Source organism: Sciurus carolinensis, chromosome 8, assembly GCF_902686445.1.
Source record: "Sciurus carolinensis chromosome 8, mSciCar1.2, whole genome shotgun sequence".
NCBI classification, from domain to species: Eukaryota; Metazoa; Chordata; class Mammalia; order Rodentia; family Sciuridae; genus Sciurus; species Sciurus carolinensis.
The window spans coordinates 101,478,533-101,504,415 of NC_062220.1; the positions used below are offsets into that span (position 1 = coordinate 101,478,533).

The window sequence follows — 25,883 nt, forward strand, 5'->3', positions numbered from 1 at the left end:
ACCTCTTCCCCTCCTCTCACTCCCCTCTGCACAATCCAAAGTCCCTTCATCCCCCACCCCCCATTATGGATCAGCATCCGCTTATCAGAGAAAACATTGGGCCTTTGATTTTTTTGGATTTGACTTATGTCACTTAGCATGGTATGGGAGATAGAAATTTTAAGTAGAAAAAAAATACATCTACAATCCTATTACTTCAAGAATTAGGCTTTAAAAAAAAAAGTATCCATCTTCAATTACATATAATTCTCAAATAATTATAAGGTAATACGGAATTAGTTTTATATTCATTTTTCCCACTTTCCACACTATAAGCATTTCCTATTGCTGCATAATCTTCAGATTAACATTTAAATGCTCATATACTATTCCATCAAGTGACTATACTTTAGTTAATTTAATTTATTACATTGCTGAATGCTTTGTTTGTTGCTTTTATCACAATTTTTGATTTACCACCAAAGTCCTGTTAAATGTTAAGATCATCTCTAAATAAAGTATTCCCTTGAGGTTCTATTCACAAAAGAGCAGGTCCAGGGAGATGAACATGGTTTTAGTATTTGATATCAGTGCCTAACTGCCTTCTAATGTGGCTTTATGAGTTCACCGTGCCAGTAATACCTTCACTTCCATTTGATCTTTTGGTGCTCCTTTTATTTCAGAACCACTTATATTTTATGTCTTGGAGGATCAGCTTTTTTCCATAATCTTTTCTTTAAAAATCATAGTCACTCCCACGTGAACTGTCTGTTCTTGGGATTTAGGAAGTTTCTGTTTGGTTGGTTGGTTGGTTGGTTGGTTGGTTTTGGGAAAGTTTTCTTTTTTTCTTATTTGGTTGTGTGTGTATGTGTGTGTGTGTGTGTCCTTCACAAGATCCAACTGAGGATATGTGAAAGTAGGTTGTGACATTGCTGACATTTTCATCATCAAATAAGATCATATCCTCTTAAAAATTCTCTACTGTGGTCATTGCATTTTGAGAAGGAAAAGAGAGACTACAACTTGATATTTGTCTAAGCCCCATGCCAGATGTAATTGCCTACATTGCTAAGTGATAGCCTACAATCATTCATTACTATTGTGGTCATTGTTTCTCATGTTTTGGTCTGAGTGGGCCCAGCAAGGCAGTTGTCACTGGAGTATCTCTTGGCTCTGTGGTTAGGGTGGCTACAGCTGGAGACTCGCATTTTTGATTGATGCTGGCTGTTGGCTGGGAATGTTCACTGGGACACCTACAGAGAGATTTCCCAGGTAGCCTGAGCTTCCTCACAACATGGGTTCCATCACAAACTGTCACCTTATATGTTAGACAAAGTAGTCACAAGACCTTCCCAGACCCAGGGGGTGGCAATATCAAATATATCTCTTAGAGAGGTTCTGTGATAGCATATAGGACTAAAAAAAAAAAAAATGTTAAGCCATTTTGGGAGAATGCAATCTGCCATAATGCTTTTGGGGCATTATTCCATTAGAAGCTGTCTTAATCTTTGAGAGGCCCTGCCCCCCAGAATGAAGGCTTTAGGCTCCAGCAGCTTCTCATTGGCCCACTCTGCCCTCCTGCATGGGTGCATTTCCTGAGTTCCAGAAGGGAGATTATAGAAGGCCATCCTTCTTCTCCACAACCTCCCTGCCACAGACATGTTGAGGTGGTATACAAACCCAAATATTTCTCTCTATAATTCCATGATCATTCTGCTCATTCCTCCCCCTTCCACTTTATCATAAAAGGTCTTCTCAGAAAATGTCTCTCAGTAACTGCAACAGGCAAATATATTTCCTGCCAGGTGTCAGAGTGAGTGGTAGAATCTCTCTAGATAAAATAAAATGTAAAGAAATCCCTTAGATCAGTGGTTCCAAATCTAGGTGAACATAATAGTAATTGAAGAACACCTTAGAAGCTCAGATTTCAATTTTGTTTCAGCTTCTATAATTTTGACAATCACCCAGATGATTCTCTTACAAGTAGTCTAGAGACCATGCTGACGAAAGCTTCCTCTATAAGCTCAAGGAAAGAATGAAGCAGTGGGCTTCAGAGCTTGTCACAATAGGACCACATCCATGCAATGCTGGGTACCTTCCGTGCTTGCTCTTGGATTGCACTTGGAGACCTGGTTATTCCCTGTTCCATACTCTCCCCTTCTTCCTCCTCTTTGCCCCCCTCTCTCTCTACCTACTCCTCATTTTCCTAAGCATAAGACCCATATAAACAACATTCCTTTGGATATTGTGACTTGCATGACCTTAAGGACTTCCAAAGCAGCATGTTCAAATCCAACAAATATCTCCATCCTTCTAACATCTGTCCATCCTTCCAACATTGTCTTTTAGCATTGCCGCCTCCAACTACCTGGTCACAACTGACTCCTTCCTCCTCTTCAACCCCTATATCCAGTGAGGCCCCAAATCCTGTTGAGACTGCCTGCAAAACTTTTACAAATTCTACTGCTAAATATGCCTTGAAATGCCCTCTTCTTACATCCCTCCCTTGAGGAGAAGTAAATATGGGTCCTGATCATATTACTTTAACTGACTGAGAGGCATTAAGCAAAACAGAAGTAGTATGGAGAGAGGAAGGAGGCTACTTAGGATAAGGCACTTAGAGTGGAACAGACAGGAAATAAATAACTGGGCATCTGCCTAGGAGATAACATGAAGCAGACAGAGCAGGTTATCAAGGGCAGGGATGCATAGAAAATTTCTGAGTGTTCTGCTGGCAGATACAACTGATCTTAGGATCCCTGAAGTATGTGGGTGTGTCCCCCTCACCCCAGCAGCATGACCCACCATCCCTGCCTGAGGTGGCCTTTGGCATCTGTATCTAAGACTGTTGCAGTAGCTCTCAGAGTACTCTGCCTGACTCCAGGCTTCCCTCTGCACCCATTCTCTACACCAACGTTGGCCGATCTTCCTAAGTATACATCTGGCCGTCTCTCTTTTTCAGTCACCACTTATCATCAAAAACAATAGTTCTCAAAGCTAACCCCTGGACTCTAGACAAAATGCAAATTCTTAGGCCCTACCCCAGATCTACCAAATAGGAGACTCTGGAGATGAGGCCTGGAAATCTGTGTTTTAACAAAGTCCTACAAGGTACTCTGGTGTTACTCCAGGTTGGGAGGCCTATGAGCCAAACTGCTGCCGGGACATCCTTCAGATGTTCCCTGCCTTCCTCTCTGCTGGTCTTCTCTCACCACCTGGTACCCATGCATCCTGATGCCACCCCTAAACTTCCCAGAGCTCTCCCAGGGCACCCTACTTTCACATATTTTGCTTTCCCTTCTGAAAATGTTTTTGCTTATAAGTTCATACTCCAGGTTTTATATACCTTAGGATCTCCTTGTGTGTTCCCATATGTCTCTTACATGACCTGGACCACCTGTCACATTGCTAGAGTTGTGGTTTACATGCCATTCCCCCACTTTCCTCCATCTCAACTGTATGTTCCAAGGACAATGTCATATTCTAATCCTCTCTTTGATCTGAAAGCTCAGCACATAACCTGTGCATGGTGGAAGGGCTAGTAAATATTTAGTACCTGAGAAAGTGACTGACTAGTCAGTCAACTGACTCAATCCCCAATTTAGGAAGAAAAAAATGAGCTTTCAAATAAGCAGCAAATAATTATTTGTCTGCCGGCATGCTTTTAAAAAGCATAATATTTCGATGACCTCTACCCAATCATATCAAGTAGTTGTCAAACAAAAAATAAGTGAGTAGAACAATTATTCCTTTTTGTAGGCCTACTAAATAATGTAGTGGTAATTTCAGACCTTAGTTGTAGCATTTTAATTTGCTTCCCACACCCTCATTTTAGTCTGATCCTGATTTTGTTTAATGCAGTTCACAGGCTATTTTGCATGATTAGTTATTATTTCTGTTGATTATTAAAAGTCACCATATTTGAAATTCATCCCAGCTTTCAAAACAAAAAAGAAGTTAAATAATCTAGAGATACTTTTCTTGCTAATTGTTTTGGCTATCTTTTGGGAGTTTTAAGCCTTTTTTTTCCTGACTTTCAAGATAATTCTTTAGAGATTCTTGCAATTATCTGATTCAGAGCCCAACAAGCAAAAAAACAAAAGTTAACTCCATCTTTTCCATTTTCTAATGCAAAGGTATCAAAACATTCAGCGAACCATTGCAACAGAAAGACCTGAAGAAGATTCTGGCAGCCAAAGCTGTGAGCAAGTCCCAACTGGAGGAGGTGGAGGTGGAGGGAGCGACTCAGAGGCTGAATCTTCCCAGTCAAGCTTAGGTATTGGAAAGGAGGGGTCCCTAGATACCAGTGGTGACATCCAACAGCTGTGTGATGGATCTGTGCAAGTCCTTCACTCTACCTCATAGGTTAGACATGCATCCTGGGGTAAAGAGAGCAACAGAGTGGGCAAAAGACCAAAGTAGAGGAGAAAGAGGCATGGCGCAAACAGGGTAAAGCAGACAACAGAGCTTCCCACCAGGAAACTTAGGAGATGTGGATCCACAATGAAGAGAATGCCACCACCATGGCTGGGGATCTGGAAACAGTAAAGGTGGATTCTGGGAATGGAGCTGAGTTTGCCACAGTACTTGTGCATCAAGGCAGCTTTTATGGTGGCTTAATCCTTCGTTGCTAAATAAATATATTTGTTGGTGTCCAAAGGGTTTTCCTCTATAAATAAAACATGCAATAAAAATTCACAATCAATTTCAAAGGAGCCATGTGACAACACTAGGAACAATTACTTTGCATTTAGAATAAAATTCAGTTCTCCCCAGGGAGGGACTTGGGCAGAAAGAGGTTTCCCAGCAGGCTTCTGGTTATGTACAATGTCCAAGAGGAATTTTTATCTACTACAGCACACATTCACTCAGTTTTCCTGATTTTTATTTCTTTGAATGGGTCTGAGTAGAACTCAGACAAGATATTCAAAAAGCATGAGACTGACTTCCACTTTTTATACCCATAACAATATAAGATTACCACAATGGCATCTTGGTAATCCACTTTCTCTTTGAAATGGATTAAATGATGGCAGATTTCTTTACCAAAAGAAGACTCAGAGAGAGTCACACCAAACAGACATTGTGATTCCCATCCTGCCAGCTCTCCACCATCTACAGCAATGTGGATGTTGAACATTTTCATGTGATCTCTTAAATGCACATACAGTTTCACTAACGATTTTAATTGCTTTCATTCTATTCATTTCTCTAGACATACTTACCAAACTGACTAGTTTGAGTTTTTCTGTTATGAATTTCATTGTTTGACTTTGTGAGAGGGACATGGTACATTGGTCCAGTAATTAGAAACATAAAGAAGAAAGAAAGAGGACATTGATTTCTGGGTTTGACCTTGGATCACTTGGCATTTACTGTGTACCCAACCATCCCAGGACTTAGTGGCTTACTCTTACAACCACACATTCATCTGGCAGTTCCATGGGTTAGTAATGTGAGCCAAGCTCAGCTGGGTGGTTCCTCAGTATGCTGCTGAGCTCATGCAAATGTCTTGGGTCAGATGTTTTATTGACTGGACTGTGGGCTGGCTGATGTAAGATGGCCTCAGATGGGTGACTTTTCTCTACTCCCCATCACTTATCTCTCAGCAGGCTAGCCCAAGTTGTTCTCTTAGTGGTAGCAGGTATAAGAAAGACACAGGCTTTCTGAATCTCTGACTCAGAACTGACATGTCTCTTCTGCCACATTCTACTAATTGAAGCAAGGCACAAGGCCAACCCCAATTCTATAAGGGAAATTGCTGCAAAGTCCCATTGCAGAGTGGTATGGATACAAGGAGGGGAAAAATTGTGACCCTTTTTGCAAACAATCTATCATAACTATGGTTATCAACTTGTAATAAAAATAAGAAAAAAAAGTCATCAGGATAAATGGGAGGAGATGTTAGAGGACTTGTGCTTACCTGAAATGATGCAGGAATGCTACTAGCAAATAATGATTCTTAACTGGCTTCCAGAAAGTGATACAGGTTGAGCATCCCTAATCCCCAAATCCAAAATCTTATATGCTCCAAAAACTAAAGCTATTTGAGCACCAACATGATGCCACAAATGGAAAATTCCATACCATGAAACATATATTCATGCACAAAATTATTAAAAATATTGTATAAAATTACCTTCAGTCTCCATGTATAGTGTATGTGAAACATAAAGGAATTTCATGTATAGACTTGGGTCCCATCCCCAAGGTAGCTCATTAAGGATATGCAAATATTCAGAATCTGAAAAAAAAATTTCTGAAACACTTCTTTCTGATCCCAAGCATTTCCCTAAGGATGCTGTACCCTCACAGCTCATACCTTACAGGTATGATACCTGGTCATGTTGCTATTAAAAACAAAAGTCTGCTGTGAAGGTGGAGATCTGTGTGCTGCCGCTGTGGGAAAATAAGAACCAGGTTTGAAACCACTTTTTTCTCAATGTATTCTGTTGCTTTGACTCACAGATCTGAGGAGAGACGGGTCACTTTCTCCAGTTAACTCACAAAAAATCACCTTGCTGCTGCAGTCCCCAGCGGTCAAGTTCATCACCAACCCAGAATTCTTCACCGTGCTGCATGCCAATTATGTGAGTGTTCCAAGAGCAGAGGAGGCCTGGCCTGGCTCCATCAAGACCCAAAACAAGCTTTGTAAAGTCATTTGACAGATTAAAAAGGCTAGAATTTTGCCCCACACAAGGGAAAAAAAAATCCAGTCTAATCTTTTCACTGTCTGTAAGTCTCCCAGTAAGTAAAAAGACTGAATTTGGAAATGTTGTTGCTTCTTTAGTCTTTTGTTAGGTTCATGTCATTGAAAGTGCTTTGGAAACAAATACTCATTTTTATTATTGTTAAAATTTTAAAAGAGCATGAAGTGGACAGATTTCCTTCATTATGAGCCATTTAATACAATCATTTTCACTAAACACATTTTAAAATAGATTTTTCCTTGACATCTTTTTGATGCAGTTTTCAAATATCATGCTACTATTGAACTGGATTTGATTTTACTATGTACTTTTTCATTGCACTTTTAAGAGGCATTTTCAAGAAAGCAATATCACTATATTTGTTAATTTCCCATTTAATAAACATTTTCTGCAGCTCAGGCACAATTTAGGTGCTGGAATCACAAAGACAGATTAAGGTGACACCTAAGAAGTAGGTGTCTATTCTGTGGGATGATGTTGTGCAAAAAGATCAGGCAGAGCAGGGCCCAAACTGAAAGAAACCAAAGTTCCCTTGGAACTCCAAGGAGCAGAAGAGGTCAGCCACATTGAGTATGAGAAGTGGGAAGTGGGTAGGAAGAAGTCCCGGCAGAGGGACAAATGTGTTTGGTGTTAGTATGTTAGAAACAGCTATGGTTTCAGAGTGGCTCAGGTGGAGATTCATCAGCAGACTCCTGGTAGGCCATGCAAAGGATCCTGGATCTAGTTCAATGAGCAACAAGAACCCACAGTTGTCTTAGGCAATGGGCTTGCATAGCCACATGGTTTAACGAAACATTCTCTCTGGCAGCAGAGTGTGGGGAAAAACTGAGGGGCCAAGACTTGAGGCCAATTTGACTGCTCAAGTGAGAGATGACGGAGGCCCAAGCTAAGGAAGGGGCTGGGACCATGGCAAGGAATGGCTGCCTTCAGAGAGATTTCTCAGAGAATCATTTGAGTTTGGGTCCCCTGTGGTTATGGATGTGTAGAAGATGAGGAATCAAGAAAGACTGAACAGTTACAGAAAGAGTGTTTCTACTTTGGGCACCTGAATTAGGTGATGGTGATTCCATATGGCAAGGGCAGTAATTTGATGAGGCCATGGAGGCTCTGGCTGGGGAAAAGAGGGACCACTGGTTAGTATACAGAGCAGATTCTCAGTGCTGCAGTGAGGAGTCACAAATGGGAAACAAATATGGCAGATACTGATGTGCCAACACTCAGCACTGAGCACAAGGTGGACCCTGGAATCCACTGGGTCAACCTCTCTGGTTTCACACACACACACCAACCCTATGTACCATAAAATTGTCATTTGGTATATTTAGAAACCTCTTAAAACGTTTGTTTCCTCTCATCTCCTGATCTCTACACACACAAGGTTTTACACAGGATTCAAAGGATTGAGATACTTCTGTAGTCCAGCCTGAAATCCCCACAGATCCTAAATTACTACCCTGTGTTAGGCAGATAAGAAGACCAAAGGCAGAACTCTACAGTCAGAGAAGGAATCTAAGAGAAGAGGAGTGATGCTCAGAGAGGTAGAAGGAGGTGTGAGGGAGCTAAGCATGAGAGTCTGAGGCTGCCAAACATCAGGTAAAATTGGAATGATATATAAGTGTTAACCATCCCTGCACAATTACTTCTTGGGCAAGATCTCTGCTCCTGAGGCCTCTGTCTCAGGCTCACAATAAATTGCTGTGTAGCAATCACATTACATCATGTTTAAGTGCTCAAAGTATACTTAGTCTGTTTTTCCCACTCTTGACCCTAATCCATCCTGAACCTCTCTCAGAGTGCCTACCGAGTCTTCACCAGTAGCACCTGCTTAAAGCACATGATTCTGAAAGTCCGACGAGACGCTCGCAATTTTGAACGCTACCAGCACAACCGGGACTTGGTGAATTTCATCAACATGTTCGCAGACACTCGGCTGGAACTGCCCCGGGGCTGGGAGATCAAAACAGACCAGCAGGGGAAGGTGAGTGTGTGATGAATGTGTGAGGCTTTCATCAAATGCTCTGATTCACAAGGAAAGGACTGGTGAGAAAATGAGGAGGAGGATTATGGGGAAGAAGGTGTGAGTGTCTCAGATACACTGGCCTTCAGGAGGAAAGGGGGTGACAACTATCCTCATCAGGGTTTGTCAAGTTCAACATAATTTTGGAGGGTAGCTGGGCAGAGGCAATGTCCTGTGCATAATGAGATGTTTAGCATCATCTCTAGCCTCTGCCCACTAGATGCCAATGGAACACCCCCAAGTTATGACGTTGCTGTGTGCCCCCTGGGCAGTGGGGATCATGCTTGGTTAAGAACTACTATCTACATCTTTATAAATTTGCATTTGGGGAATGGGAAACCAGATTCTGTCCAGTGGCAGATTATTGGGTTGCCTTCTTAGACAGTTAACTCTCAACAGATAACATTATTGTTTAAATGGGGGGTGACATTACATTACTTGTGATATCCCTATTAAAACTGAATTGTGTTCAATTCTCCTTAAAACCACCTACCAAACAGGAATGGAGTGAACTGGGTCTGTACCAGATTTCTGGCCTGCATTTTGTTTCTATGTGGTCTTAACCCAAATAGTCTTTCCTGGCACTGCTTTGGAAGTCTAGTTAAGTCTCGAGAGTAAGAACGTTCTCTCTTAATCATCACGAATCATCTCAACGTATTTATAGGACAGGGCAAACAACTTACTAAAGACCTGTCCCTGCATAACCTTTTATGAACTTTGCTAAATAAAATCCTTCCCTTTTTTAAATGGTCTCTGAGTGGGAAGCTACACTGGACAGTTCCTTATCTCCTTGTGTACCTGCAAAGCCATAGTTCCCCAAAGGGAACTCATAGGGCATCTCTGTCCCCTAAGAGCCACAGATCTCTCCTACAAACCCCTAAGCATGCCTGAAAACCAGGACTCTGTAGAGCATGTGGGCAAAGAATATGCCACTAATGCAAGTCACATCCTGTGCATTATGGGATGTTTAGCAGCATCTCTGGGCCCCTCTGAAGCTGGGGCTGAGTTGCAGAAGTGGGTAGGGATATGCCTTATATAGTAGAAAAGCCTCTATGACCAGAATGCACTGCCTGGCACCTTTTAATTTAGTGACTGTGGCCTCCATTGGGAACATGACAAGAATTTGTACTATAAGGGCTTGCAGATATGCATTAGGGTGGGAAATAAAGCCTGAGCCAGAACAGAAAGTAAAGGAGCATCTTATCAGTGCCAGGTCCACTAGTGCTCAGTAGTCTTCAGTAGCCATGTTTACACGTATTGCTTGACCAAAATGCCAAGAAGACACCACTGTAAACAGGTGGACCAAAAGGCAGTGTGTATTATGCAAAAGCACACAGTAACCTAAACAACTTGCTCATCCTTGGATTTCAATGGCTGCAGTTTTTGCACAGGGACAGGGAGGGCTCCAAATGCAATAAGTCTCTGTTTCTCCATCTTACAGCAGATGATTCGGTCACCTTCGGATCATCATACCAACAGAGAGCACAATGGCTGAGATACACACCAAAAGTTTTAGTTCATTTTGGAATGCATATTAAGGAGCCTCTAGCAAAAGAGATTCCTCCTAAAATTCATTTTAGTGCAATGATATCATGTGTAAAAAAGAAAAAAAATCTGAATTTGAAATGAGAAGACTTGAGTTTTACTTTCACTTCAATACAAACACTGTATGATTACACACACACACACACACACACACACACACACACACACGTTCTCACCCATTGCTTATTAATTGAAAACACACTCATAAGTGGCAGAAAGAATTTCCAAGGCATACCATGTACTGAATTGCTGGACTTTTAGTCTTATATATGAAATGTACTGTCACAGTTCATTTATGGTGGTCAGAGAACAGTGGAGGATAGTGGGGGAAATGGGCGTAGAAGGGCCTGTGAAAGAGGACTGGCCCAACTCATCCCAAACAAATCTCCCTAGGCAAGTCACTCCACTTTCCCAAGTCTCATTTTGCTTATCATAAATAGCAATGATAATGCCTCTCTGGCCTCCGTGATTATATAAACAAAGGTAAAGAATAAGTTAATGTGGGAATTCATAACAATACCATGGCAGGTTAGCAGCATCTGCCATTCTTCCTCTCAATGCTATAGCAAATGTCCACCAAAAAAAAAAAAAAAAAAAAAAAAAAATCACAGAAGAAAGAGACCCCCCCTCATTTCCAAAGTCCATTAATTACAGAAATTAATTGAGGAAAAATCTTTTTTGGACCACATTCTGCAAGATCAACCTGCTGATTCGGAATGAATGTGTTGCATAGGAAGCTAGGAGTTAGGAACACAATTCAATGAAAAATGGAGTGATACAGCTCATTGTAAAAAGAACCATCTTCACCGCTGGCCAAACCAGGGTCCACAGGACCAAAATCATCTTCCTGCCCCTACCCTGACCAGTCTGCTTTTTGCCTTATCTACATATTCGAAGATGACAACCTTCACTTTTATTATGCACCCTGGCAAGAAACAAAAGGACTGGGGAGAGCTGTTGGGTGTGTTTGAATGCACAGGCATCCCCCAAAGGGAGAGAGAAAGAGCTCAGAGCTGTGACACTTCAGAAGGATTGAACAAAATGGCATCTCATTTGTCATTGGGAAGGTCTGAGAAAGGAGGACACAGCCTCCCACCAAAGTTCAATGGAGACTGCCTGTGGACCTCACAGCTGGTCCCAGGTCTAAGCAGAGGGGGACAGTTACCCTTGAGGGAGGTTGTGGGACTTCAGACCCCATGGGGACTGCCTTGTGGCAGGCATGGTCCTGAGGTGGCCTCCACTAAGGAATAAATAATGGGACGAGAAGAAGCCTGTGAAGAGGTGCTACCACATGAAGGAAACGAAAAGCAGAAAACAAGCTGAGAAGCAGCAGAACAAAAAGGTGGGCTAAAAAATAAACACAAAAGCTAACAACTTAGGGGTAAAATAGAGCAGAACTGATGCTACAGGAAATCAAGTCACTTGACAGAGCCTGTGAACATGGAAGCAGCACCCAAAGCAGAGGGAACCCCACCTTCCTGTCGTCCTTAACCCATGCATTCCACTATAGAATTTACACTCTCTGTTTCAGTGTCTATTTCTCCTGACTGAATTTTAAGCTCCTCAAAGGCAGGAATCAGTTTTGCTCATTGATGAAACCCCAAGAGCCACTTATTTGGCACTCAGTTAATGAATGACTTACAGAGGTTCCTGAAGAAGAGACCAGAATATAAGTACAGCAGCAATAACTAAATAGCAAATATTAACATTAATTAAATTAAATATGTAAATATTAATTAAATATCTTAAATGAAACTTTCCTGGTCTAAAATAAATTATTCAAGTGGGCAGATTAATTCATGAATTTACAGTAAAAATAATTAAATATACTGCACATATGTGTACAATTACTATCAGTCAATAAAAAATTTTTCAAACAAAACAAATAAAATAAATTAAATATCTGTATATGTTCTGGAATGTCTTTAAAAGAGGTTTCCTAAAAATCTTATCAATACATAATCATCATAATATAAAAGTTACCTAGAAAAGAGTAAAACTCAATTTCAAGTTTCCCATCCAAAAACTAGTGTAGAAATCCACAGAGCAGCAACTGCAAGGCATTCATAAAGAAAGGTTGTAGCCCAGTAGTCCTATTATTTGGTCTTTTATGTATGAAGACAACAGAAAACCAATCTCATGTGCAGTATCAGAGCTACCTATTCTCTCACCTATCCTGATCAAATGCCAAAGCCATTCTCCAGATAGATCACCTATGAAGCAAAACAAGAAATCAAAAATGGGAAAATCTTAATAGAAAAAGAACTAGTGGTGAGCATTCAAATTAATGGAGTACAGAAACATAAATAAGTGCTGTTACAAAGCTTTAAAATATACCAGAAAACCTGAGTGAAATATGGAAAAAGATGCATAATCAAAGTGGAAGAGAGTATAATAACTACCTGGATTGATATTCCTAGACTGTAATAAAAACGATGAGGAAGTGACAAGAGGGTGATCGTAAGGAGAGAAAGCTGTGCTAAACTCCAAGCTGGAGCAAGGTCAAATTGGGTGATTTACAAAACAAAGGCTAAATCCAGTTATGTGACAAACTTAACAGTCAACTATTGGTAGCATGTAAAATAAGCTCTTTCTCTTCCAAATTCCTACAAGAGATAAAATCAAACAAAATATAGTCTGTGTAGCAAAACACAAAGAAGAGTCCACAAAGAGGATGGAAATGATAAAAATAAAATAACAAAAGTCAAACATAGCAGTTATGCCAATAGGTAGGAACAGGAAAATGCTTTCAGATTTGGTAACTAACAGATTTAGTTTATAAAAAACACACCTAAGTAATGATTCAGGAAGTTTAAAAATAAAAGAATAAATATTAATATGGAATGAAAACAATAACAGAAGAATCATTGGTGGTATCTTACTATATTAAGGAGAGTTCAAATCTATAATCATTAAATGCAATCAGCAAAAGATTTTATATTAATCAATGACATTGTTAAAATAAAGAGACGATGATCATATACTTTATAAGTCAAACACCACCATATCATTATTATTTTTATTTGTTCTGATTAGTTACACATGACAGTAGAATGCGCCTGGACACATCATACATAAATGGGTTATAACTTCTCTTTCTTCTGGTTGTACTTGATGTAGAATTACACTAGTCATGTAGTCATATATGCACATAGGGTAATAATGTCTAACTCATTCTACTATCCTTCCTACTCCAGACCCCTCCCCTCCTTTATTCCCCTCTGTCTAATCCAAAGTACCTCTCTTCTCCCCCCACTGCATTATGAATTAGCATCTGCATATCAGAGAAAATTTTCGACCTTTGGTTCTTTGGGATTGGCTCATTTTGCTTAACATAATATTCTTCAGTTCAGTCCATTTACTGGCAAATGTCATAATTTCATTCTCCTTTATGGCTGAGTAACATTCCTTTGTGTATATATATACATACCACAGTTTTTTTATCCATTCATCCATCGAAGGGCATCTAGATGGGTAACAAACCATAGTTTAGCTACTATGAATTGAACTGCTATAAACATTGACGTGGCTGCATCACTGTAGTGTGCTGATTTTGAATCTTTTAGTGTTTTTTGTTTTTTAATTATTTTTGATTCATTGTACACAAACAGGGTGCAACTTTTCATTTCTCTGTACATGATGTAAAGTCACATCATTTGTGTAATCATACATGTACATAGGGTAATGATGTTTCTCTCATTCCATTATCTTTCCTTCCCCCTGATCCCTCCCCATTTCCCATTTCCCTCTACACAATCCAATGTTCCTCCATTCCCTTACCCCCTCCACACCTCCTGTTATGTATCATCATCCACTTATCAGAAAAAACATTCAGCCATTGGCTTTTTGGGATTGACTTATTTCACTTAGCATAATATTCTCCAACTCCATCCATTTACCTGCAAATGCCATAATTTCATTCTTCTTTAAGGTTAATATTCCGTTGTATAAATATACCACTGTTTCTTTATCCATTTATCTATTGAAGGGCATCTAGGTTGGTTCCACAATCTAGCTGTTGTGAATTGAGCTGCTATAAACACTAATGTGGCTGCATCACTGCAGTATGCTGATTTTAAGTCCTTTGGGTATAGACCAAGGAGTGGGATAGCTGGGTTAAATGGTGGATTCATCCCAAGTTTTCTGAGGAATCTCCATACTGCTTTCCAGAGTGGCTGCACCAATTTGCAATCCCACCAGCAATGTATGAGTGTACCTTTCTCAAAACATCCTCATCAACACATATTGTTGCTTGTATTCTTGATAATAGCCATTCTAATTAGGGTGAGATGAAATCTTAGGGTAGTTTTGATTTGCATTTCTCTTGTTATTAGAGGTGTTGAACATTTTGTCATATATCTGTTGATCGTTTGTATATCTTCTTCTGTGAAGTATCTGCTCAGTTCCTTAGCCCATTTATTGATTGGGTTATTTGTATTTTTGGTGTAAAGATTTTTGAGTTCCTTATAAATTCTGGAGATTAGTACTCTATCTGAAATGCGTGTGGTAAATATTTTCTCCCATTCTGTAGGCTCTCTCCTCACATTGTTGCTTGTTTCCTTTGCTGAGAGAAAGCTTTTTAGTTTGAATCCATCCCATTTATTGATTCCTGCTTTTATTTCTTATACTTTGGGAATCATGTCAAGGAAGTATAGTTCTAAGCCGACAGGATGAAGATTTGGGCCTACTTTTTCTTCTGTTAGTGCAGGGTCTTTGGTCTAATTCCCAGATCCTTGATCCATTTTGAGTTGAGTTTTGTGCAGGGTGAGAGATAAATAAGGGTTTAATTTCATTTTGCTGCATATGGATTTCCAGTTTTGCCAGAACCATTTGTTAAGGAGGCTATTTTTTCTCCATTGTATGTTTTTGGCACCTTTGTCTAGTATGAGATAACTATTTATGTGGGTTTGTCTCTGTGTTCTCTATTCTGTACCATTGGTGAATCTGTCTATTTTGGTGCCAATACCATGCCGTTTTTGTTACTGTTGCTCTTTAGTATAGTTTAAGGTCTGATATTGTAATACCTCCTTCTTCATTCTTCCTGCTAAGGATTGCTTTGCTATAAACCAAGGAGTGGGATAGCTGGGTCAAATGTGGTTCCATTTCAAGTTTTCTGAGGAGTCTCCATATTGCTTTCCACAGTGATTGCATCAATCTGCAGTCCCACCAGCAACGTATAAGTGTACCTTTTCCCCCACATCCTCGCCAACATTCATTTTTGCTTGTATTCTTGACAATAGCCATTCTGACTGGAGTGAGATGGAATCTCAGTGTAGTTTATTTGCACTTCTCCAATTGCTACAGATGTTGAGCATTTTTTCACATATTTGTTGATCAATTGTATTTCTTCTTCTGTGATATTTCTGTTCAGTTCCTTAGCCCATTTACTGATTGAGATATTTTGCATGTGTGTGTTGTTGTTTTTTGAGTTCTTTATATATCCTAGAGATTAATGCTCTATCTGAGGTGCATGTGGAATTTTCTCTCATTCTGTAGGCTCTCTCTTCACATTATTGTTTCCTTTACTGTGAAGAAGTTTTAGTTTGATTGAATCCCATTTATTGATTCTTGATTTGATTTCTTGTGCTTTAGTAGTCTTGTTAAGGAAATCAGGTCCTAAACTGACCTGCTGGAGATTTGGGCTTACTTTTTTTCAGTAGGCACAGGGTCTCTGTTCTAGTGCCTAAGTCCTTGATCCACTTTGAGCTGATTTTTGTGCAGAGTGAGATATAGGGGTTTAATTTCAGTTTGCTACTTATGGATATCCAGTTTTCCCAGCACCATTTGTTGAAGAGGCTATCTTTTCTCCAATGTATGTTTTTAGCACCTTTGTCTAGTATGAGATAACTGTATGTATGTGGGTTTGTCTCTGTGTCTTCTATTCTGTACCATTGGTCTATGTATCTGTTTTGGTGCCAAACCATGCTGTTTTCATTACTATGGTTCTATCATATAATTTAAGGTCTGTGTGATGCCTCTTGCTTCACTTTTCTTGCTAAGGATTGCTTTGGTTATTCTGGGCCTTTTATTTTTCCAAATGAATTTCATGATTGCTTTTTCAATTTCTATGAAGAATGTCATTGGGATTTAAATAGGAATTTCCTTAAATCTGTATAATGCTTTTGGTAGCATGGCCATTTTTACAATATTAATTCTGCCTATCCAGAATTATGGATGGAAGTATGGGAGATCTTTCCATCTTCAAAGGTCTTCTTCAATTTATTTCTTTAGTGTTCTGTATTTTTCTTTGTATAGGTCTTTCACCTCTTTTGTTAGATTGATCCCCCCCCCTTTTTTTTTTGAGGCTATTGCAAATGGGGTAGTTTTCCTAATTTCTCTTTTGGTGAATTCATTACAGATGTATAGGGATGCATTTGATTTATTATATATTTGTTTATTATTTGATTGTTAATTTTATATCCTGCTACTTTACTGAATTCATTCATTAGTTCTAGAAGTTTTCTGGTGGAATTTTTTGGATCTCCTAAAAATAGAATCGTGTCATCAGCAAATAGTGATAGTTTGAGTTTTTCTTTTCCTATTGGTATTCCTTTAATTTCTTTCTTCTAATTGCTCTGGCTAGATTTTCAAGGACGATATGAATAAAAGTGGTGAAAGAGGGCATTTTTGTCTTTTCCAGTTTTTAGAGGCAATGCTTTCAATTTTTCTTCATTAAGAATGATGTTGGCCTTGGGTTCAGCATAAATAGCTTTTACAATGTTGAGGTATGTTCCTTTTATCCCTAGTTTTTCTAGTGTTTCGAACATGAAGGGATGCTGTATTTTGCTTTCTCTGCATCTGTTGAGATGATAATATGATTATTGTGTTTAAGTCTATTGATGTGATGAATTATGTTCATTGATATGGAATCAACCTCGCATCCCTCGCAACCCTTGATTGTGGTGCACTATCTTTTTAATATGTTTTTGTATGTGATTTGCCAGAATCTTATTGAGAAGCTTTGCAACTGTGTTTATCAGGGGTATTGGTCTGAAGTTTTCCTTCCGTGATGTGTCTTTGTTTGGTTTTGGTATCAGGATGATACTAGCTTTATAGAATGAGTTTGGAAGGGTTTCTTCCTTTTCTATATCATGGAATCATTTGACAAGTATTGGTGTTAATTCTTCTTTGAAGGTCTTTTAGAACTCAGTTGTGAATCTGCCTGGTCCTGGGCTTTTCTTAGTTGGTAGGCTTTTGATGGCATCTTCTATTTCATTTCCTGAAATTGATCTGTTTAAACATTGTATGTCCTCCTCACTCAGTTTGGGTAGGTCATAGAAATTCTAGACATTTGTCGATGTCTTCAAGATTTTCTATTTTATTGGAGTATAAATTTTCAAATTAGTTTCTGAATATTGGATTTCAGTAATGTCTATTGTGATATTTCCTTTTTCATCACCAATTTTAGAAATTTGATTGTTTCTCTCTTCGTTAGTGTGACCAGGTGTTTATTAATTATATTTTTTCAAAGAACCAACTTTTCTGTTTGTCAATTTTTTGAATTATTTGTTTCAATCTTTGTTTTCAAAGATTTGTTTTGAATCTTTTGTTTCAATTTCATTGATTTCAGCTCTGATTTTAATTATTTCCTCTCTTCTCCTGCTTTTGGTGTTGATTTGTTCTTTTTCTTTGAGATGTAATGATAGATCATTTATTCATTGACTTTTGACTTTCTACTCTTCTAATGAATGAGCTCAATGCAATGAATTTTCCTCTTAGTGTAGTGTCCCAGAGATTTGATATGTTGTATCATGATTCTTATTTATCTCCCACTTTTTATTTCATCCCTGATTTCTTCTGCTGTCCATTCGTCATTCAATAGCATATTGTTGTCTCCATGTGCTGCAGTAGCTTCTGCTATATTCTGTCTTTGACTTCTAATTTTATTCCATTATGATCTGGTAGAATGCAGGGTATTATCTTTATTTTTTGTATTTGCTAAGAATTACTTCGTGGTATAAGATATGGTCTACTTTAGAGAAGGATTCATGTGATGCTGAGAAGAAAGTGTATTCTCTCATTGATGCATGAAATATTCTATATGTCTGTTAAGTCTAAATTATTGATTGTATTATTTAGTTCTACAGTTTCTTCATTTAGTTTTTATTTGGAAGATCTATTCAGTAGTGAGTGCCACCATGCCGAGCTCAAGGTTATTTTTGAGATATTATTTGTATTCCCAGTCATTTTGGTTTATTTCTAGTTTTTAATTTGAAATAGTTTCTCCTTTAATTGATTATTCCTTTAGTGTAGTTCTTCTCTTCTCTGGTTTTCACTTTTTTTTTCCATCTTTATGGAATATTTTGTTGAGAATATCCTGTAGTGCAGGTTTTCTAGTTGTAAATTCATTTAAATTTTGTTTATTGTGGAAGGTTTTTATTTCAACTTCAAATCTGAAGCTTAATTTTGCTGAATATAGGATTCTTGGTTAGCATCCATTTTCTTCCAGAGTTTGGTACAAGTTTTTCCAGGATCTCCTAGCTTTGAGGGTCTGGGTTGAGATCTGAATTGGTTTCCACTACCATATTATTATTAAATAAAGAGAAATATAAAAAGAAATGAAAGAAACACATAGGAAAATGTGTTTTACATTTCTGTTTTAATGAAACATACATCTTTTGTTAAAAATAGATCTTACATGAATGTCTAAACAAAACATTATGTACTTACATTGGAATAGTGTCAGCCTTCAGAAGAAATGAAATTCCGACATGTGCTACAACATGGATGAGGCTTGAAAACACTATGCTAAGTGAAATAAGCCAGACACACAAGAATAACTATTATACAATTCCACTCATTTCAGGTACCTAGAATAGTCAAATTCAACAAGATAGAAAGTAAAAAACAGAGGTTACCAGAGGGTTAGAGGAGAGAATGAGAAATTATTGTTTAGTACATGTTTCAGTTTGGGAAGATAAAAAAGTTCTAGAAATGGATGTTGGTGATGGTTGCATAACTAGATAATTTACATAACACCACTGAACTGTATATATGTACATATGTACACATTATATATGTATAAAATTCATAGATATATGATCTCCACAATAAAAACAGTAAAAAATAAGTTGAGCTGGCAATTTCTTTTCAAGATGCTATGGAACATTTATTTTTAAGAAATAACATTGTATACCAAAAAGAAAATAAAAGGGGTCATTCCATAGCACCAAAGCAATAAAGCTAAATTTTAAATTACAAATTTAAACATCACCACAAACACATAACCTTGTCTACTGACTATTCAAAACAATGCTCTAGTTAACTATTGGGTTTAAGATAAAATTAAGACTTAAAAGCTATTGAGAGGACCAGAATTTGGCTCAGTGGTAAAGCACCTGCCTAGCATACACAAGGGCCCAAGTTCAATCCCCAGTAGTGCAAAGAAAAAAATTTTTGAGAAATTACTGAAGATAAATGTGAATAATACTTAATAAAACATAAGATTCAGAATGGCTCTATTCAAAGTTTTTGGTTTTAGTATCAGATAAGAAAATAAATATAAGCTTCTAAAACAAGAACTTAAAGAAGTGACAAGAAAAGTAATTAAGGTAGAAAATTATTTCAAAAGTTATTTGAAAATAATGAATTAAAATCCAGTATGAATTAGAAAATAATATAAGAAATAATGTTCGTAAAAGAAAAATCAGTCTAAGGAAAAAGTTAAATAAAACCAAGAAATGAGAAGTAAAATGTAACAGATTCAGGATAATTTTTTTAAAAGAAAAGAAATGTACATATAGTTATATAAATGTTTGAGATCAATGTTAGAAAACCTGGAAGAAATGGATAACTTTGCAAAGATATAATATGCAAATGTTTTAAAAAACTACCTTGGGAAATGTCAAAAATTGAATAAACCTGTAGTGATGAAATAAGTAACAAAACTCAACAAATTACTTACCCAGTTCAGATATCTTCATGATCTACTCCAGACAGGAAAAAATGTAAGCTATACAGTTCATCTTATGAAGCAATCATAATTTTGCTAATAAAACCAAACAAAAAGCAACAGCTGTTGGCACAACCTCAGATACATCCCTCCCATGGATCTTACCAATTTAAAAGAGAGAGAGAGAGACTGAATGCAACAACTTGGATAAATCTTAAGGAATCTTAAGGAATTGTGCTGGAGTGAAAAAAGCCAATCTCAGAGGATTACATATTATATTATTCCATTTATATAATATTCTTGAGATGACAAAATCATAGAAATGGAGAACAGATTAGTGGTTGGTTGGGTCAGGAGTAAGAAGGAGGTGAATATAATTACAAAAGGAAAATATGAAGGATCCTTGTATTAAAAAAACTTTTCTGTATCTCAAATGTGAAAGTGCATACATGAATCTGCACAGGTGATAAAATTGAATAGAACTAAATACACACAATTGCACATAAAAGTAGGGAATTTGGGAATTTAAAAATAAAAAACTATAGGCAAAACTCATTGAGTTCCAAAAAACACTTACTTAAAAATTAAATGTTTGGAATTGGGGAGGTGCTCAGTGGTAGAATGTATGTTTAGCATGTGTGAGGCCCTGGATTTGATCTCTAGCATTAAAAAAAGAAATGTTAAATTAGACATGTAATTAAAAAATGACCCACCACAATTAAATAGATTTTCTCCCAAAGATGAAAGGGTAATTTACTATTAGTAAACCTGTGATCATTAGTATCTTAACCAATAATTTATAAACTGTTGAGGAATTTTAGTTGATTGTTTTAAGAAATGTTCAAACAGTACTGAATAAAAATCAAATACACATTTTTTTTTTTCGCGGTACTGGGGATCAAACCCAGGGCCTCATGCTTGCAAGGCAAGCACTCTACCAACTAAGCTATCTCCCCAGCCCCACATTTATATTTTAAAAACAAAAAAGTGTTCTAATAAAAAGGCAATTCCAAAATATGAGATGTTCTCACCAATATTGCAAGAAAAAAGGTAAAAATTTAAAAGTTCTCATGAAGGAGACAAAATTATCATTTTCAAGTGAAAATAAAAGAGATCAGACTTAAAATATGGGATGTGGCAATTTATGAGGCTTAGTAATAAAGTGATTCCACTACAAATGTATGTTAGTTAGCTTTGTATTACTGTGATGAAATGCCTGAAATGATCAATTTATAAGTGGAAAAGACTTATTTTGACTCACAGTTTCAGAAGTATCACCCATGGTCCCTTGACCCTGTTGCTTTGGGCCAGTGGCAGCACATCATAACAGGAGTGCATGGAGGAGGCCTGGTGACCTCATGGTGGCCAAAAAACAAGAGAGACCGGAAGAGGCTGAGGTCCCAATATTCCCTTCAAGGTCATCTCCCCAATGACCTAACTTCCTTCCATTAATTTCTACCTCCTAAAGGCTCCACCACACCAACAGCACCATCAACAGGGAACCAAGCCTTCAACACATGGGCCTCTAGGGAACATTTAAAGATTCAAAGTATAACAGAATGCTATGCTATATGCTATATGATTTCAGAGTCCAGTAAAGACTTTCTTAAAACAATGAGCATCATCATATTTTGCATTTGGACCTTATTTGTTTTCCCACCTCTTACTTAACATTGTTTTAGAAGTTCTCACCAGTATTACAAGAAAGAAGATAAAAATTTAAAAACCCTTGTAAAAAAGTTAAAATCATTATTTATAAGTAAAAATCAAAGGCAATATACTTAAAAGAGTAGCTTATTTGATAGAAGCATTTAATATTATGAACAAAGATAAATATACAAATTATAGCTTTCTTAGAGATCAGCAATTATGAGTTATTAAAGATTATAGGAAAAGAAGCACTCAGAATAGCAAAAGACAATATTAAATACCTATAAATTATCCTAATCAGAAATATGTGCTTTCAGGAAGACAGTATAAAACTTTACTAAGGGAAAAATATCTTTCACAGACATGTTCAGAAATGCAAAATTGTTACACTCACATTTGCTATATAAAGGATGAATTTTCTCCCAAAATATTTGTAATCTTAAGGTGATTCTAAACAAAATCTCAATTGAACTATTTTGGAACTTAATAAAATTAATATCAGTTCATCTGGAAAATTTTAAATAATTAGATAGGAATACCTAAAAAGTCTTGGAAAAGAGGAAGAGAAGCTTGCCCTACAGACATCAGTTGGAATAATGTGACACCCGTGAAAAATTCATAAACCATTGGTAAAGAAAAAAATACTCCTGAAACAGACTGTAATATTTATTAAAAAAAAAAAAAACCTATATGTAGTAAAATAATGGGGAATGGATGATTTGGAAAAATGGGGTCTTTGAGAAAAATATTAAATTAAAATCTCACATAATACCAAATAAGTTTAAGAAAGATGGAAGGTTTTATATTAAAAATTAACCCAAATTTTTAAAAAGCTAGAATACATTTAAACATTGAACTTTCCTCCAGAGAGCAATGATTGACATATTTTAATTCATAGGATTTTTTTTATTTTTACAGACTGCATTTTGATTCATTGTACACAAATGGGGTACAACTTTTTGTTTCTATGGTTGTACATGATTACATCATTTGTGTAATCATACATGTACATACAGTAATGATGTCTGTCTCATTCCACTATCTTTCCGACCCCTTCCCCCTTCCCATTCCCCACTTCCCTCTACACAATCCAAAGTTTCTCCATTCTTCTCCTACCCACTCCACCTCCATTATGTATCATCATCTACTTATCAGAGAAAACATTCGACCTTTGGAATTTTGGAAATGGCTTATTTCACTTAGCATGATATTCTCCAACTGTATCCATTTACCTACAAATGCCATAATTTCATTCTTCCTTATGGCTGAATAATATTCCATTGTGTATCTATACCACAGTTTCTTTATCTGTTCATCTATTGAAGGGCATCTAGGTTGGTCCCACAATCTAGCTATTGTGAATTGAGATGCTAGTTTTTAATTTTTAATTTTAATTTCATAGAAATTTTTGTTTTGTGTATTAGAAAACAAAGCAAAAGCAAATGTGAAAGCTAAGTGTAACTAAGAACACATTTAAATAAATAAGAAAACTTTAACATCCCACTACCAAGAGCAAAAAAGGAACAGACATAGCAGACAATTCTCTATAATGAAGATGACCAAAATATATGTGTGAAATATTTTCTTTTGTCAATTTCATGATAAATTCTAATGCATGATTATTTACATTTAACTTTCCTAAGATTTTTTCAAAATTACTCAGCATTTGTGAGAACATTATAAAAGCATTATAAATGTACTTATGGTAAGATGGTATATCTGCACAACTTTCACAAAGGTAGTTTCTTAATATGGATCAAGAACCTTAAATTTTTTTTCTAACTTTTAGCTCAATAATTAATTTAATATTTAGTAATTTATACTAAAAAATTACCATATATGCACAAATACGAAGAACCTATCTAATTTATATACTTTTAGGTCTTTATTTGAATAATAAAAGTCTACTTTTAATATTTATTAATTTAGCTTATACTTGTATGTTTAAAATTTCATGTTATCTAAACACGTTGATATTTGGGGTTTTTTCAAGTCACATTTTTGTCTTTTTCAGATTTTTTACTTGTATTTTTGACATCGCTACCATCACTTTTTTTTTTTAATTCCCACATAGTAATTTTATGAAATTAGTTACTTTATAAAATGTTGCAGGCATCATAATTGTTAATATGACAGTTTATCAAACCGGTTAACTGGTGCAGTTTGCTGGGCATCTTTTATTTAGCATTAATTTTTTCCCATATTTTCATTTGTACATTATAGTTGTACATAATGGTGAGATTTGTTGTTACATATTCATACATATGCATAATATAACAGTACAATTTGGCCAATATTATTCCCAGTCTTTTTTAGTCTAACATTTTTTGAAGCATATCACCTTCCATCCCATTTGGACATGTAGCCGTCTCCAAATCTGCATGAGATGTTATCTTGGCAAATTTTATTGCAAATTACAAATATTGATTTCTATATAAGAAGAGTTGTTATTTACCTTTGTCCTAGGGGTGGAGAATATTTTTTATCTTCATAACAAAACAATTTCCTGGATAACTTTTTATGGAACTCTTTTAAAGACTTGTTTACAATGACATCTGATACTTGATATGACAAGTTCATACTTGCCGTGAGTATTTTCTAAAGCTGTATAGAATTTTGTTTGCCTACTTTTGTTAGGTGACATCCAAAAATATCTAAAATTAACACTGATTGAGGTCAGTTAATGCTCACATGTCTTCACCAAACATTATATTTTGTTTAAAAGAGAGTAATTGAGAGATTGACCTATAGTACAAAAGATGCCTTTTTTAATTTTTATTTAGCTTTTAATTTTTTACAGACTGCATTTTGATTAATTGTACACAAATGGGGTACATAATTTCATTTCTATGGTTGTACACAATGCAGATTCATACCATTCGTGTAATCATACATGTACATAGGGCAATGATGTCTGTCTCATTCCACCATTTTTCATACCCCCTCCCTCTCATCAAAGAAAGAAAACTTTAGACCAATATCCCTGATGAACATAGATGCAAAAATCCTTAACAAAATACTGGCAAGTTGCATATAAAAATATATTAAAAACATAGTGCACCATGATCAAGTGAGGTTTATCCTAGGGATGCAAGGTTGGTTCAACATCCAGAAATCAATAAATGTAATTCACCACATCAATAGACTTAAAGAATCTCATGATTATTTCAATTGATGCTGAGAAAGCATTTGATAAAATACAGCACCCCTTAAACCCTTTTAACCCCTTCATGCTTAAAACACTAGAAAAAATAGGAATACTAGGAACATACCTCAACATTGTAAAGGCTATCTATGCTAAGCCCACAGCCAACATCATTCTTGATGGAGAAAAACTGAAAGCATTTCCTCTAAAAACTGGAACAAAACAGGGATGCCCTCTTTCACCACTTCTATTCAACATCATCCTTGAAACACTTGCCAGAGCAATTAGACAGACCAAAGAAATTAAAGGGATACAAATAGGAAAAGAAGAACTCAAGTTGTCACTATTTGCTGATGACATGATCCTATTTTTAGAAGATCCAAAAACTCCACTAGAAAACTTCTAGAACTAATAAATGAATTCAGCAAAGTAGTAGGATATAAAATCAATATGCATAAGTCTAATGCATTTCTATTTATAAGTGATGAATCCTCTGAAAGAGAAATTAGGAAAACCACTCCATTCACAGTAGCATCAAAAAAAAATAAAATACTTGGGAATTAATCTAACTACAGAACATTAAAGAAAGAAATTGAAGAAAACCTTAGAAGATGGAAAGATCTCCCATGTTCTTGGATAGGCAGAATTAACATTGTCAAAATGGCCATTCTACCAAAAGCACTGTACAGATTCAATGCAATTCCAATTAAAATCCCAATGACATTCCTCATAGAAATAGAGAAAGCAATCGTGAACATCTGGAAGAACAAGAGACCTAAAATGGCCAGAAAACTCCTGAGTAGAAAAAGTAAAACAGGAGGTATCACAATACCAGACATTAAACTATACTACTGAGCAATCGTAACAAAAACAGCATGGTATTGGCACCAAAATAGACAGGCATACCAATGGTACAGAATAGAAGACACAGAGACAAAACAACAT

The 25,883-nt window shown here is 36.6% G+C and overlaps 1 protein-coding gene across 4 annotated transcripts in view; it reads left to right on the top strand.

Moving 5' to 3' along the window:
- The window catches only part of Hecw1 (HECT, C2 and WW domain containing E3 ubiquitin protein ligase 1), a 428,371-nt gene that overhangs the window by 315,354 nt on the left and 87,134 nt on the right, over positions 1–25,883 (top strand). For all 4 annotated transcript variants that reach the window (XM_047562304.1, XM_047562303.1, XM_047562306.1 and 1 more), the window contains 3 exons: positions 4,116–4,255; positions 6,448–6,569; positions 8,482–8,667. In XM_047562304.1, coding sequence (XP_047418260.1) covers positions 4,116–4,255; positions 6,448–6,569; positions 8,482–8,667 — 448 coding nt within the window. The remainder of the gene's footprint in view (positions 1–4,115; positions 4,256–6,447; positions 6,570–8,481; positions 8,668–25,883) is intronic.